Source organism: Phoenix dactylifera, chromosome 16 (assembly GCF_051530095.1).
Source record: "Phoenix dactylifera cultivar Ajwa chromosome 16, Ajwa_hap1_PhDact_Kaust_v1.1, whole genome shotgun sequence".
NCBI classification, from domain to species: domain Eukaryota; kingdom Viridiplantae; phylum Streptophyta; class Magnoliopsida; order Arecales; family Arecaceae; genus Phoenix; species Phoenix dactylifera.
The window spans coordinates 1,933,471-1,950,546 of NC_143205.1; the positions used below are offsets into that span (position 1 = coordinate 1,933,471).

The following is a 17,076-nucleotide window of genomic DNA, read 5'->3' on the forward strand; positions in this document are numbered from 1 at the left end:
TACAAAGCAAAAGTCAGAGAGCAACTTTCGGACACTGAGAGCCGAGTCGACTCCCGCAAAATCCGAGTCGACTCCAAGGCAGCGCGACCCCAAAAGACAGAAGACTGTTTTTGGATACTGAGGGCCGAGTCGACTCCGAGACAGTTCGAGTCGACTCCAAGACTGCACGAGCCAAAAGACAGAAGATCGGGAGTTCGGCCTCTGAGCGCCGAGTCGACTCCCAGAATTCACGAGTCGACTCGAGTGAGCCAAGTTGAAGAATACATTTATGGATTCCTTGGGATGAGCCGACTCCAAAAGTGCAAGGTCAGCTCCAGATTTTGGAGAGTCGACTCCCAGTCGAGAAGACCACTTCAATTCAAATCTGGAACAGTTGCCGAGCCGACTCCAGAAAAGCATGAGTCGACTCCTGCTACAGCCGAGTCGACTCCAGATCGCGCGAGTCGACTCCGAGCCCAACGGATACATTGTCAGAATGTGCAGACGGGTCATAACGGCTCTATTTTTGTCTCTAACGGCTAGTTTTTGTTTCCACGCCACCAAAAGCTATAAAATCAAGAGGAGAGCTAGGGGAGAAGGTATGGAAGTGGGAGAGAATATTTAGAGAAGAGATCTCAAAGAGATTACAAGAAAAATCCTCCATAAGCACAAAAGGGCCATCCAAAGCGAAATAGAGAGAAGAAGAGCATCCAAGTGAATCCCAAAGCTTCCTCTCCATCCGTGTGCTGCCTCCGTGATCCTCTACTTCGTGCCAAATCAGAAGAGGGTCAAGTAAAGAAGAAGCCGAGCTCCTTCATCTTCAAAACTCGTTTGAGGGCTTCTCTTTACTCTACTTGTTTATATTGTTACATTTGCTTGTTTAAGAAGCTTTGATTTGTTTTAAACCTTTATTTTAATATCTTGTAACTTGATTCAATCAAGGGATTGAATCAAGGGGTTAAGGTTTGTTGGTGAGCCAAAGGGAAAACCAACGGTGTAAGGTTGTGGTTGGTGAGCCTGTGGAAAAACCAACTGGGTTTGATAGTGAACTCGGGAAAACAATCGGTTGGTTCTAGTCGGTGAGCCTGTGAAAACCGACCGAGTTCGTTGTTATCTCGCAAAACAACAAGTTGGGTTGTGAGCTTGTAAAACAACCGGCTGTAATCTGTAGGATTATAGTGGAATTCCCAAGAGGTCTTGGGGAGTGGATGTAGGTGCTGGGGTGCACCGAACCACTATATATTTGTTGTGTTTGTGATGCTTTTTGTCATTGTCTAACTTGCTTACTTAGATATATTGCTTGCTTAACTCTTATCTACGCATCCCTTAGTTGCAAGCATACTCAATTTACTTAATCAAGTCCCATTCAATAAATCATACTGTTGCTAAGTTTAAATTCCACTGCGCATCTATACAACTTAGCATAATTAATTGAAAAGTCTTAGAAGTAGTTTAAAAGTTTTAAAAGACCCAATTCACCCCCCCTCTTGGGTTGTATCTACTGGGCAACAGATATGCTAGCTTATCCCATGCTTCACACGAGGTCTATGTAGATTCGACGAGAGGCATGATTGAGTCAGAAGTGGAGGCTATTATTGCATGTAGTAGCAACTTCTCTTAATGAAGCTAATGAAGATAAGCCGGATTTGGGTTCCTTTTCCCATCATTGACAATAGTCATGGGTGGAGGGGATATGGTTCCATTGACATACCCAATCAAATCATGGACGACAAGGAGCACGTTGAATTGAGCACATCATGATGGATAGTTCATGGCTATGAGTTTTAACGATAGTTGGGATGCAACATTTGTAGAGATAAGAATATTGTTCGGGTTTGAAGAGGGAGGGCTGAACACAATCATAGGATTGGTGACACTTGAAGAGGTTTCTTGAGCTATAGAGAGAAAAAAAGAACTTGGATTGTTGGCTTATTTATGCAAAGGGCTCTGATACTGCGTGGAAATTAAAGCGAAAGGAGTTATTGAGTAAAATGTTTGCAGAAAAAGGCTGCACATAATTCATCCATTCCTTGAAACTTTATAGTGCATAGGATTACAAATAAAGAATAGTTCACAAATAAAGTATGCTTTCCTAGATTAAGTAATATTTTTAAATAATTGCACAATATACAAGAATCTTGATTCTCTATGATTCTTGGAAAGTATTACTTTTGCTGATAAGGAATATTTTTGAATTATTACATAATATATAAATACAAAATCTCTTGGTTATCTTGATTCTCTTTGATTTTTGGGCCGTCTGATTCTTGCCGATAAGAAATATTTTTGAATTGATATTCAAGATTCTTTAGTCATCTTGATTTTTAGACTGTAATTGTAAGAAATAATTCTTGCTAATACTTCCCCATCCTTTTCCTTTCCTTTTAATTTTTGCCATTTGCTTGACTAAAAAATATTTTAAACATCCATCATAAACAACAAGTGATGCAAAATAAAACATAAAACATGGGCTTCCTAGTGAAGCCATCTCAAGTGTTAGGATGGTATAGTCTAGACTCAGTTCGAGGTAGTTCGCAAGATTGAGATCCATGTAATAATAAGTATATTCTAATTTAATATATATAATAAAATATGTTTTTATATTACTATTAGGCAGATGTCTAATATTTAATAGTAAAAAATATAGAACCCTTCCATAGTTTTTGTTTTGTATTTTTATATATATTAAAAACCTTATGGCATATTTAGCTGGGGATGGTTCGACTCTAGAATAAGAACCCAACGTTTTGGTTAGGCAAAGTTTTATTTCCATTCAAATTTTTTGTAGGAATAGAAATATTCTAAATTTTATTCTGATTCTGATTTCGATTATGAACCACTATGATTTCTATTCTAATCCATTTCAATTTCGATTTCAATTCTCATTCTGGTCGCTTGCCAATGACATTTTACATACAAACGAGTACGCAAGAATGGATCTAAATGGCAAAATCATATTATTCCAGATTCCCATTTTAGCAAACCAAATATCACCTCGCTATAAAGCAGATGTTCTCGTGGGAATGGTTTTAAGTAAACCCGGTGCGGTCCAAAGCCAGCGGTCAAGAAATTCCTCTCTGCCGAGGGTGCGCTAAAATCTAGCACATTTTTACAGCGCCGAGCTCGGAGGCCCCGGGAGCCACACGCACTCGCAATATTTTGTGGCGCCGTGCTTCTTTCTCGATCCCAATGGTGAGCTCTGCTCCTGATGAATCTCAAACACATTTTCCATCATATTCTCGTTCATTTCTTGCTGTTATTTCATGTTAGGGTTTTTTTTTTTTTTTTTTTGAATTGATTTTGTGTTTTAATGGGGAATGGATGATTTGTGGGACACTGTTTTTTTTTTTTTCTTCTCAAGACATGTTTTCTTAAACCTAATTTTTTGTGGCAATGGCTGGACTGCAAACTTGGATCGGAAAACCTTGAGGATCTTAAGCTAAGATTAATGCCCCAAAGAAGAAGCAAAAGTAGTCAAATTTTTTAAGAATGTATATATGTCTACTTCTTACCCTTGTGCTGCATCTTAGATATGATAGTATCTAGCTTATATCTCACTTCCATGGTATATTTGCTGAGTACTCCAGACATCCTAAGTTGCTATCAAGTTCTTCGCTATGTCCCACTTCTATGGTGTATCTAGCAAGATATTCTTGTTTTATCTCTTAAACTGCAGTTATTTCTTGGAGACAAAAGGCTAAACAAAGCAGTTGGTTTTTCTGTCACTATGATTTCCAGCAATATCCATATCAAATTATTCATTCACTTTTAAACTATCAACATCAGGACCAAATTCTCTTTGCTTCATGCCGAAATTGTCATCCGATGGCCCCTTTAGAAGATCAAAGCCGGCTTTGAGCTCAACAGCATAACTTAAGTTGAACATTCGCACATTGTAACTTTTAATTCCAATGGCTTGAGCATGAGGGATGATATTTATGTATTATGTTTCTTTATTATTTGGTAGACACATGGATCTAGTTAATTTTGTTCTTCAGCAATGTTAGCTGAACTTGCTTGGTATTTTTTTTATTTAATATATGTTAAGTATCATCTTCTTTTATTTTATTTTTACCTTGACATAAAGGTATAGTTTTTTCTTTAATTTTCTTTCCTAACAGAAGAATTGAAGCTTCAACGATGTAGTTATGCTCTTCATTTCAATTCGAGTTCGACCAACACTTTGTGTCACATTTTGTCAGCCTCTTGTTATTTCTAAAAGTTGTTCTCACTTTCCCAATTATTCAAATATGTGCCGGACTATGGAACCTAGAAGAAACTCCTGAATGAGTAAGAGTTCAGAAGAACTAACAAATCAGAACATCATACTGTGTGTGGATCTCTCAGTTTGCTCTTGCGGGATTCTGCCTCCTTGAATATATTTCTCTTGATTTCACTTGCACATTAATTTTCTTTCCTTCAGGCTGTGGCTAAAGAATGAGGCTATCATCTTGGAACAGGCCTTGACTTCCTGCCACAGTGACAACTGCATTAGAAAACTGAACATGGATATACATTTTGTACTTGAACTCAAGAGCAATTTAAATTTCTCAACTTCTTATTTCTGTTAAAGAACCATCACTTTTACATTTTTCTGGAACTTTTCAAATATGTGGTACTCAAAAGATACTCTTTCACAAGCCAAACAGAAGTTTTTGAACTCTCTTGTTTGGTACCTTATGTAAATACATGGTATTGAAAACTGTTTCCATTCATGTGGTCAACACAAGTTGTCGACAAAATTGGCATGCTTTAAATTATCTAGCAATGCAACAAAAGATACAACCTCAAAGGGTGCATTCTCAGAATGTTTTGATTGCTTGGAGAGGTCTTGTGAAAATCTTAGCTTCATGTAAATCTGATTAACAGTAAGATGGAACACTTTTTATGTTCAATCATGGTTAATGTGCCAAAGAGTTATTTTATGATGCATAACTTCACCTAAAGGATTAATAGTTGCAAGTCTTGTTACAATAAACAGTATTAATATTGTCACTTGGTTAAAATGGGATCCTCTCTGGCTTTAGTAGGTCTCTTTCTATAAGACCATGCAAAGCCATTGATATTTTCATTGCTACAATACATTTCAATGAATTACTTGTTATGGACATTGTTTATACGATATTCTTGCTGGAAGGTAGCATCTCCAATTATCGGAGCAGTTATTTTCATTCTTATGTGGAATTCTTCAATGACTTATAACCGAGGAAGAAAGAAAAATATGTTCGCTGTTAGAGGTTATTACTTATTCATTGAGCCAATAACTGAAACAAAATTTGCTATTTAGCGCTCAGGTTTGAGACATAATGAGCAAATGTGCAAATGGCGATGGCATGTCGTCTGATTTTGATGTCCTGAATCATAAATCTGGACTCCTGATCGATTTATGGTCCTAAGCCTACAGCTCAATCTCAAACCAAGTCAGGCATGTGTTATGGGATTTATGATTAATTACTAAAGGCCTGATTAAAAATAGTTTAGTTATTTCTGTGCTGGTTGATAAATGTAGACCCAACTCAGTAAAACCACTACAGCTGATTATGTATTATTCAGAAACAAACTTAATTCTGATCAATGCACCGTCAAAGTTGTAGCCCTGGACGTGCATTGATCTGCTGCCTCTATGTTTTACTATTGGGAGAGGGTGAATGTAAAGGGAAATGGGAATAGTTATTTCTTTTAATTGATGTTGGGTGGGAAAAGGGAGGACATGGAGGTTTGTTACAACTTCTAGTTTAATATTTTTATTAGCTTTAAGGTACCTGAATAGTTTTAGAGGCATGCTACATATAAAACTAAAAGCACAAGCTCATGTTTGACATATACAAGTGTAAGGAGAGATTTATTGTGCATAAGGTACACAAAAAAATGTGTACATTCATATGGAAGCATGCATTATGTATCCAGGAATTAGGAATCTAAACCTGACTACTAGGTCGTCTCAATAAAATAAGTGTTTATTGATATTAGAGATATTTATTCATTAAACTTTTGAAAATTTTTATTTCTTAAAGAGCTATTAGATATTAAAGAATATAAATGTATGAATAACCTATTAGTTAATTTAGGGTCTAACTTATATGGAATAATCATTTAAGCTTTATCTTTTTGTTAATATGCAAGGCATTTGGGGACTGTAGCTCACTCTGACTCGTTGGCATGTATGCTGTGCCTCAGAAATCATGCACTTTACAATATCCAACCTTCTATCCTCTTTTCATTTGAACAACTAGAAGTTAAAATTTGGTAAACTTAGGGGATTGGTCCCCTGTTGTAGGTGCTTGAAATGTGTAAATCATATGGTAGGTTACTTATTAGTGAAATGTTCTTTAAATTTCATTGCATCACCTTCTCTTTCCCAGACTTGCCTTCATGCAAACTTGGCACCGGTTAGAGTTGATGTCAAGTTGAGAGCCAGTTATAAGATGCCTCGAACTTTGATGAATCATGCCTTTCTTCACCAAGTAGCTATTTAGATGGATTAAGGCATGTTCAGATTTGGGAGAAGGCTTGTTGGAGTCCTTTCTTTATTTATTTGTAGGGTGAGTGGTTAAGTTTAGGGTTACATGGAAAGCTGCTATTTTCAATGAAAAATAGCTGGTTACAGTTACATGTTTTGACAGAAAATGTATACAATTCATTGATGCAACCATACATATTGTAACATTCCTCATCTCTGCAGTCTTAGAAACCCCTCTATTTAGGTGGTTCCTCTGTCATACCACTTTCACACTTCAATTTTTAAAGTATATTGAAGGAAAATTGAGAATGCTGCTGTTTCTTATAGGAGCTCTTAGTGACAATTTTATAAATTGCATGAATACCCTGAGGGATAAGTCTCTACATTGCAACTGCAAACTCTTGAGGAAAGATCTTATGGTAGGATACAGACTTGTAACCAGTCAACAGATGCAATTTCCTTGCTGAGAAAGACAATCGATGAAGAATTGCATTGCTTGGATGTTGGAAAAGCATTAATGTTTGTTGTTATGTGCTCTATTCAAAAAAAATATTTAGCAACTCTTCACTGTTCGTATAGATAATTTAAAATTTCTTTGTGACATTTCACCAAATTACCTTAACCTAGCAGTGTGTCTTTTTTTGTTTTGGTTGTTTGGTACCAAGTAGCAAAGTATCTTCTTTTTTTTTTTTGCAAATGCATATTCTCCTTGAAATGCAATTAGAACTTGACAGACCATATCCTATCTGGTTCGTACCATGCTAAAGCTGATATGCATTTCTTAAGAGGCCTAAATCATACCATTTCAGAAAATACATACAATACGCTGCCTCACATATATCATGGATTCTACATACAGCAAAAATGTAGGAAATCTGATGGATAGGCATGGAATCAACTTGTTTGAATCATTGACTGAAGACTGCAATTTACATCATATGTCAGAATGTAAGTTTACGGAAATAGATTGTCCAGTAAATCATAACCATGTTGGAAAAATTTGGCAATGACAACGAATATTTGGTTTTTGATTCATCTTGTAATCTTTTACCATCTTTTTGTATCGACATGTGTTTCTTGATTCAAACATTTTGATAAACAATAAGCATTTATTGCAACTAGTGCAAATACTTTGGCAGAAAGCCCCCAGTACAACCCCCCTCCCTCCACAATCCCCCCCAAAAAAGGAAAAAGAACACAATGCTAGCATTTTTTCTTTCTTTTATAACAATGCTAGTATTCTTGATACACTCGGCAAGTAGGATCGAGGGAGATTTAGTTCAAAGAGGAAATAGGCAATTTTTATAATATATGGAGATTGTGTGCATGAAGGGTTTTTTCTTTTTTTTTTTGGGGGTGGGGGGGGTGGGGTTGGGGGAAGGGAGAGAGAGAGAACAGATTTTAAGATCGGTATCTCTGATATTCTACTAGCACAAATATTAAAAAGCTTGAACGTCTGATTTGAATAACAGAAACTTCTGCACATGCTCATGTTACACATATCTATAAATTCATCCCCTTCAAAAAGTTATACTTGAACATAAACATGGACATGGACTTCATATTTACAAATGTACTTTCTAATACTTATTATTAGAGAAACAAAAAGTGATATTAGCGAGTATATGTTTGAGATTATATGCTGCTACTAATTGTTTTTGCTACAACATTTTCTGAATTTGAATCATTTTAAATTGACCCTTCAACTATTCTTTTCAGACAGACCATTCAGTATGCAGTTCCAATACTCACCGCCGACACTGCAAAACTCCTGTGGCGGCACGCAGTCTCTCCTCCCAAGAATCAACTAATCGTGCCAGTAAACATCCCTATCTTCACTTGATATCTTGTACCAATTTCTGATTTGTTAGTTGTATCTCCAGTGAAACCAACGAAATGATTTTTCGTAAGAAGGAGACCGTTAACTAGAATATAAATATATTTAAGAATTTGAGATGAGCTTATACAATCTTTCTGCTTATTAATTTGGCTGTAGCAGTTTAACTAATCCATTTTTTTAAAGAGTTTTCTTTCCCACATTTATTATATGAAGAATGACAATGCAGATCTATGCCCGCTATCCAAAAGCAGCAAGAATGGAGATAATAAAGTTGGACATTTTGCCCCCTTCTCAAGTCCATCAGATCCTGCTACAATTGATGAAAAGGATGGAACTGTCCCACTTTCAGGAAAGCCCTATTTCGCATGCGTTATGACAAAGTCTCAAGTGCAGGCCCCCTTTCAAATGGTAATTACTTTTGATATTTTACAACCATCATATCAAAATTATTTTAAACCTTTGCCTTTCCAACATTTCTTGTAATATCTTGCTGCAAGTTTTCCAAAACATGATTGAACTTGATATATTTGACACTTGTTTGATATCAGCAATTGGAACCCATACAACGAGTCCCTCCCACCCTCCCCCTTTTATGACTTGAAAAATGGCTATGACAAATGACTTTGAACCAGCTATTAATATCGTCAGGTGCTCTTGTGATTTTTGATTATAAAAATATATCTATAGAACAAATTGAGACAACTTTTATTTCTATATTAATTGATGGGTTTCATATCAAATCAAACCACAAACCAGAAGGACACTGGATCTGACTTGACAGAACCCATATCTTGGAATGGTTCCCAGTTATGTGGCATTCTTTCTAATGGGCTGTTTCTTTAAGGGCCAATTAGACTCAGTACATCTCATCTTATTTCTTGGTTTTCTTGCATAGACGATTCCAAAGAATTTCTGGACGCTACTTCCATCTGCCTGCATTCCTGCAGTCCTCTGTTACCGAAACAAGACCTGGGAGATGAGATACTACGGTGATCGAAACTTGAAAAGATTTGATAGTGGATGGAAACATTTTGCAGTCGACAACAATCTAAAGGTTGGAGATGCTTGCGTTCTTGAACTAATGGACGATAAGAACTTGAAGTTTCAAGTTCGAATTCTCCGAGGAGACATCCCAAGAGAAATTGCTGAAAGTGGCTGCAGTTCTGACACTCCTATCATGATTGAATAGGATCGTTAGCTTGAAAATATGCAAGTCTTGGATATCAGGTGCTACAGTCGTGTGCTTGTAAATAAAACGCATGTGTTTTGGATCTCCTTACTTATAAAAAGATCTTATATTTATGTGCTTCGTTTTATTGCTCATCTTGATCGAAATGTGCGGTAACAATTTGGCCACCTTTCTTTCTATGTGATACCTATACTAGTAAAGGGCTCGAGGCATAAATGGATTTCCCATATGGATGAATCATTTTGAGCTCAGCCAATGGAGTTGGTGAACTGTAATACACGCAAGATGCAGCCATAGGTGGATCCTGACTCCTTGTTCTTTTTTTTCCCTCTATTATATATAGAGAAGAAACTTTGAAAATTCAGACTTCTGATGATTCAAGACATCGATATCATTGATGGATGGCAGAAGAGGCAGTTTCAGTAATGATTTCAGAGGAGAATTCCATGGCGGATGAAGGGGAGACCTCTGAGACAAAAGGTGGGAGGTTTTCCTGGGTTGATAGAAAAGTCTTCAGAGACAGTAGGACAGAATATTTAGCTGCTGTGAGAGACCTAGACGGGGTTCGAAGTCCAGCGAAAGGAGGCCCAAGGTAGAGTTGGTGCAGTCTTCTGTCTCAGTAGCTGCTGGGATCTTGGGAGAGTCCCCTGTGTCATCCATCCTCATCCCCTGGCACCTTTGGCCTTTCCTTCAGCAGCTCTTTGCCAACCGGCGGTCCATCTGCTGGTAGGACACTTCTGCAACAATTACTCTTCAACAGAGCTTCTAGATGATTGCCCCCATCATTGTGTCCATCTACATTTGATTTGGTTGCTAGCAATTTGCAAGAATGTTGAACCAGTGAGAAGGCTCACAGCAGTTTTGGTCTTGTTGATAGTATTGCCTCCTCCATTGTAGGATTAGATCAAGAATCCTATAACATTGTGATCTTCTGTGAGAATATCTATCCTCTCCTTGAAGGGCGATCCAAAGAAAGCTTGCGGGCGACGCATGTCCGGTTTGCCTACAGCCACATGCCGGTTGCAGTGGAACACGCCTACTCCCTGACAGCATAGATAGCCTGTGGCATGTGACCGTTGGATCGGAATAGTAATAATATCACGCTGGATTGAATAATAATAATAATAATAATAATAATAATAATAATAATAATGGGTATTCTAAAATAAGGAGGCCGTTGGTATTAGAGCCTATCGAATTAAGCCCACCCCTGGATGCATCCAAAATGCCTCAGAGGCTAAGAATATATATAATAATAATAATAATAATAATAATAATAATAAGTGCCGGAAAATGAAAAAGTTATTGATATTAGGGCATACCTGATATTGACTGGCTAACTGGCTGAAGGAAGGTCACAAAAAGGACTGATTAGCTGAAGGAAGGTCAAATAAAGGAAGAAAAAAATGTACTTAAAGAATGGGAGGGGATAAGTAGAATTTCCTCGCCTCGTAAGCCGATATTGCCATTTATTTAAAACATATAGCAATTTTTGTTTGGATGGTTGGGATAAATGGGTTAGAGCCTCTTTGGTAGGCTCCTATTCTTTTTGCTGTGCGGTCTTAATCACCGGATATTCAAAGGAGACAGAAGTCAAAAACAAGATGCTAGGTCCATATGGATAACAAATTAATATACTGTTATATGCGGAAGTACGCTGTATGTGGCAACCCCTTATGCACCCACATTGGGAATTGTCGCCGTGCCTTTTTTGGTAGCTCGAATTACATATACCCCACTTCCTATTTTGTACAGGAGGGTTGCTGCTAGACAAGGGCGGCCCAAGCCTTAGGCAACCTAGACGGTCGCCCAAGGCCCCGGCTCGAGAGAAGGCCCATGCGCAATGGCATCCTAGGCTCCTAGCCTCCAACTCCCGCTCCTAGCTACAGTATCCATAGAGCAGAGGTAAGGCCGTAGGAGCCAACGGCTACCTCGACAAGACACGGGTGCTCCACTCCTCCTCCACTCCTCAATCCTGATCCCATATTTCCATCGGCCATCGCCCATCGCCCATCATTCCTCTCTAGCTCTCTTTAAAATCCTTATCGTGCTCCACTCCTCCTCCACTCCTCAATCTCTTCTATTATGTTCCGTGACTGCGGCTGGGTCATCTCCTCCGCGGCTTCGCTGCCCATGCCTCCGCCAGTCTGCCTCCCCACCTCCCCGGGCCCCGGCATCCCGCGACGGTCCCTGCCTCCCTGGCATCCAGGCGGTCCCGCCGCCCGCGACCTCCTCGCCTCCCTCCCAGGCCCTCGGCTCCCATGAGGCCGTGACCCCGTCGGCCCATCCGGCTCAATCCAATGAGCCGGCGAGGTCGTCTCCTCCGCCTGAGCACCTCCCCGGGCCCCGCCTCCTCGGCATCCCGGCGATCCTGCGAGGCTACGACCTCCTCGCCTCCCTCCCAGGCCTCCGGCCCCCGGCTCCCGCCTCCCGTGGGCCGTGACCAGTGAAGCAGTGCCGCAGTGACCACCATGGCTCCACCTCCTCGCCAGTCGCCTCCCTCCCCGGCCCGGCTCCCGTGACCCCGTCAGGCCGTCGCTCCCGTGACCCCGTCAGGCCGTCACTCCCGTGACCTCCTCCGCTCCTCGCCCCCGGCCCTGGCTCCCGTGAGGCCGTGACCTCCTCGCCTCCCTCCCCGGCCCCGGCTCTCGTACTCCCGTGACCCCGGCGGGCCCAGCCGTCCCCTCACCGTCTCACGTCTGTCTCACTGTCTGTGAGACTGAGTCTGTCAGTCTGTGATACAGGGACAGTAAGTTAGTGGCACGATATACGGTGTGATTCTTCTAATTTCCCTTTGTTGTTTGATTATATTTTCAACATCCAGCGTTTAATTTTCCTAATTTTGTTACAATTTCTATAATTTTGTTACAATTTTTCTCTCCTATTTTTCTCTTTTATAATTTTGTATCTCAAAAAGCTAGACGGATTATTTTTAAATAAATTTTTAAAATATTTTATACTTATTAAAATTTATTATTATTATTATTATTATTTTAAAAAAGATTTCATATAGTGAGTTTGTCCTAGGCCTCCAAATGCATTGGGCCGCGCCTCCTACTAGATAACAGCCTTCCACATCCCATGGGCTGCGGGAAGCTCTGCACAAGAAAAGAAAAAGAGTGCAAAAGAAAGCAGTTATGGAGGGGCACTAGGTATGGGAATTTGCTCTCCCCTCAAGTCCCTAGGCAAACCACATCAGCAGGTGGCTTCCACGTAGGAAAAAAATTTCGAGGGTATGAAGAAGAAATTTTGTTAAAAAATAACTTTTTCTTTTATTTTCTAATACATTATCAGAAAGAACTGACTTTGTTTAGGAAAAAATATAACTAACACGATCCATAAGCAGAGATTTGCATTATTTTTTTTTTGAAAGTACTCTATTGCGGAATTAAAATCAAAATCGAAGGTGGATCATGCTTAGCATTTTTTTTTTTTGAAAGCTCTTTTTTTAGGAAGAAAATGCTTCGGTTAGAAACAGCTTATCCCCCAAAAAAATTGCTATTCTGGATTTGCCGAGAGATTCAAAAAAAGGGAAAGAAAAGTCCCACAAGTCTGCCCCCTCTCTCCCCTCCCCCATCTATTAGCAAGATTGTTTTAAAAAATGGCAAAAAACGGGGATCCAATTGTGGCAGTTGGTTCTGGATGCGGAGATGTAGCAGCCGGCTCTTTACCATTTTTCGCATTTTTTCGGTAACATCCGATGGGTTGCTGCTGGTTGTGGCAGCTGTCCACATCCCGAAAAGCAACAGGTGATGCCCATGGGCCATATTTGGCCCTCACAACAGAGCTCTACAAGCAGTCTGGTTCCAACAAGAACCTCACAACATGCCTAGCTATTAGGGACTCTTGTCTAATCATCAGGGATTGCACTCCCAAACCACCATCACACAGGAGTAGAGATGGGCACTGGGCCGGGCCGTGGTCAGGGATTGCACTCCCAAACCACCATCACACAGGAGTAGAGATGGGCACTGGGCGGCCCGGCACGGCACGAAGCGGGCCGTGCCAGGCACGGCCCGCCAGCTACAGTGCCGGGCCGTGCCTGGCACGGCCCCTTTGATAGGGCCGTGCTGGGCTAGAGGTTCCTGGCCAGCGGGCCGTGCCAGGCACGGCCCGCTTCGGGCCTGGGCCGGCACGGCCCGGTCTAGGCCCGCGGGCCAAGCACGGCACGGCCCGCGGGCCAGCACGGCACGGCCCATAAGGGCCTGGGCCGGGCTGGCATGCGAGCCTGGCACGGTCCGGGCCTGGGCCCGGCTCGGCCCGATAAAATTTTTTTAATAAATTAATAAATATTGAACACTAAGAAATCTTGATTTATGAATATAAAGCCACCTTATGGTGGGGGGTTTGGCATAGACCCCTACCAGTTTATTAATTTAAATCAAAATGGTACATGAAGGGAGGTTTGGACTTTGGTCTGACCTCTAGATTCTAGAATACAATAAGAAACTAAGAAAGGGCCGAGGTTTGGACCTTGGTCTGACCTCCAGAATACAATAAAAATGTACAATTATAAAAAATTAAGAAATCTTACTAATCATCAGTGATTCAGTGAATCAGTATTCAGTCTTCAGTCTTCAGTCTTCAGTCTTCAGTAGTGTTTGTATCATCATCATCAGAGGATGTTGTATTATGTCCACCTTTATCTTGAAGTCTTGCCTCAGCATCCAGCCAATCCTTGAAGCAGAGAAGCATCTCCACCGTTTCGCCCGTCATCCTACTTCTCTTTTCGTCAAGAACACGCCGACCTGCACTAAAAGCGGATTCCGATGCTACCGTGGACATCGGCACAGCTAAAATATCGCGTGCAATTGCAGACATAACAGGATATTGATTTCTAACACTCTTCCACCAAGATAATACATCTAGATTCTCTATTTGATTTTCATCATATGCAGACTGAAGATCATTTCGTAAATAAAATTCTAGTTCACTACTTAAAGATGAAGAAGATGAAGAGGAACTTGAAGCATGTGTGTGTCTTCTCTGTGCAATGAATGAAAAAATAGATGACGAACGAGAACTACTAGAAGGAGGAATAGAGGTTTGTATTTGTGTTCTAGATCCACGAATTTTTTCATCATATATAGCATAAATATCATAAAGAAGTTGTCTTACCTCATCTTTAGCAGATTCAGCATCTTGATTCATATTTTCAGCGTATGCATCAAGTAAAATTAGCACGCCATTTAATTTAACTCTAGGATCAAATACAGCAGCTAAGTTATGCATAGGACATATCCTGTCCCAATACTCATTCCATTTAGATTCCATTAGGTGAATAATAAGCATTAAAACATCATCATATCTATGTTCTGCAAATTTTTGACTAATTATATATGCTTGTTGTAAAAATGAACATGAAGTAGGGTAATAAATACCAGAAAGAACATTGGTAGCATTATAAAAACTAAGCAAAAAATCTTCCAAAATTTTTTCTTTATTCCAATCAGTTTCAGTCAATGTAAATCCTAATCCACGATCATTAATATATGCACTTAATAAATTTTTATATGGGTATGCATCATGTATCATGCTATATGTGGAGTTCCAACGAGTAATTACATCAAGTTTAAATTTTTTAAAACGTTTACCATGATTTATGCATAATTCCTTAAATTCTTGAAGTCTTGATCTAGAAGCATGAATAAAAGAAACTGCATTTCTAATTTTTGAAATCACATCTTGAATCATGCCCATGCCACCTTGAACAGAAAGATTTAAGATATGACATGCACATCTAATATGCAGTAAATTTCCATCTAATATGGGATGCAATGAGTCTTTTAATAATACAACAGCAGAATTATTATTAGATGCATTATCAAAAGTAATAGACATAATTTTATCATTAATATTATATGAACATGCAGTTTGATAAATTATATTTGAAATTTGTTGCCCAGAATGTGGAAAATCAAAAGCACGAAAAGCAAGAATACGTTTATTTAATTGCCAATCATTATCAATATAATGAGCAGTAATGGCAATAAAAGAATTACTACCTACAGATGCTGACCAAATATCAGAAGTTAATGAAATTTTTACATTTAAAGTAGAAAGTGTTTCAATTAAATTTTGTTTCATTGCTAAAAAATTGGTCATAGCTACTCTTCTAAATGTACGCCTACTAGTTCTTTTTTAAGCAGGTTGTAGGTTTAATTGAACATATTCTTCAAAATTAAAAGATTCACATAAACTAAAAGGTAATTCATCCTTAACTATCCATTTTACAAGTGCTTTTCTTTGATTTTCATGATTATATGCAAAATTACCTACAAGTAATCCCCCTTGTATATTAAGGTTACTTTGAGTTTGAGCATGAGAATCATGCATCCTATGACTCTCTTGATGTCTTTTTAAATGCCCTGTTCCCCCACTACTACTACAACTATAAAGTTTGGCACATTTTTTACATTTAGCTTTCCAGACTCCCTCAACTATAACTCTATCAAATTCATTCCATACAGTACTAGTCCTCTTACGAGAAGAGGTTTGACCTTCACTCGGTTCACCAGTTCTAGAGAAACTAGGAACAGGGGGTTGGGGATTAGTTTCTTCTCCCTCAGAAACAGGAATGCCAAACTGACTTTCCTCAAAAGATGACATATCTATGATTAATTCAAAAAATAAAAACTAACCGCAAGGAGGAATTGAGTAGAGGGTCGGAGGGCAGAGGCAGAGCCGAGATTCCGAGCTTTCTCTTGTGCTCTCAACAGAAGCGACCTTCTCTTCTCAACAGGAACCTCCTCTTGTGTAGCACTTGAACAAACTAAAAATTAAATTGCTAGAAGAGCACTTTAGAGGAGAGAAATAATAGCAGTAGAGAAGGAGAGAATGAGAGGTTTGGTGTGGTGAGAATGAGGGAGGAATGGGCTATTTATAGAAGCCCAAAAATTTTTTTTCCCCAAAATACCCCTCCATTCAGCCGTTATTGGACTGTTGGGAGGGGTAAAATCGACTTTTTCCCGAAAATAGCCGTTGGAAACGGCTATTTTCCCTCCCCCTCTCCAGACGGGCCGTGCCAGGCACGGCCCGTCTGGAGCCGTTACGGGCCGTGCCAGGCACGGCCCGTTTAGAGATGTTGCGGGCCGTGCCTGGCACGGCCCGTTTGCGCCCGTGCCGTGCCGTGCCCGGCCCGGCCCACCAATAGAGGGGCCGGGGGCCGGGCCGGGCTGGCCTTCCGTGCCTCACGGGCCGTGCCAGGCACGGCCCGCTTAGAATTTGGGCCCGGGGGGCCTGGGCCGGGCCGGCCCGGCACGGCCCGTTGCCCAACTCTACATAGGAGTTTGCAGATAGCTTCCTTGGCAAACAAATGCACATTGCTTGCTCCACCCCGGTCCCCCACAAGAAGTTTCAGAATAGTTGCTCAAGCTTTCCTTTCCATGAGGGCAGTATGAGACATAAGAAAGATTAGGATAGAACTAAGTACAGACTTTACCAGTGTCACCCTGCCAAGCTAGTAAGCATCCAAAGCCTGGTTCATGGTAGCATCGTGGAGGGATCTGGACAAAACATTATCACAGATGATAAACAGATATGGGGGGATAGGATGTAGCCTTGACGCAAGCCCACTACCGAGGCAAAGAAATCCGTTGGTGTGCCTTC

General features: G+C 40.1%; 1 protein-coding gene across 1 annotated transcript; it reads left to right on the forward strand.

Moving 5' to 3' along the window:
• Nucleotides 1-2,810: 2,810 nt before the first annotated feature.
• On the forward strand, nucleotides 2,811-9,581 carry LOC120104739 (B3 domain-containing protein Os04g0386900-like). Its single transcript, XM_039116414.3, has 4 exons — nucleotides 2,811-3,171; nucleotides 8,159-8,258; nucleotides 8,506-8,687; nucleotides 9,175-9,581. Exons 1-4 carry the CDS (start codon nucleotides 3,169-3,171, stop codon nucleotides 9,466-9,468), a joined length of 579 nt encoding a protein of 192 aa, XP_038972342.1. The 5' UTR covers nucleotides 2,811-3,168; the 3' UTR covers nucleotides 9,469-9,581.
• Nucleotides 9,582-17,076: the final 7,495 nt, after the last annotated feature.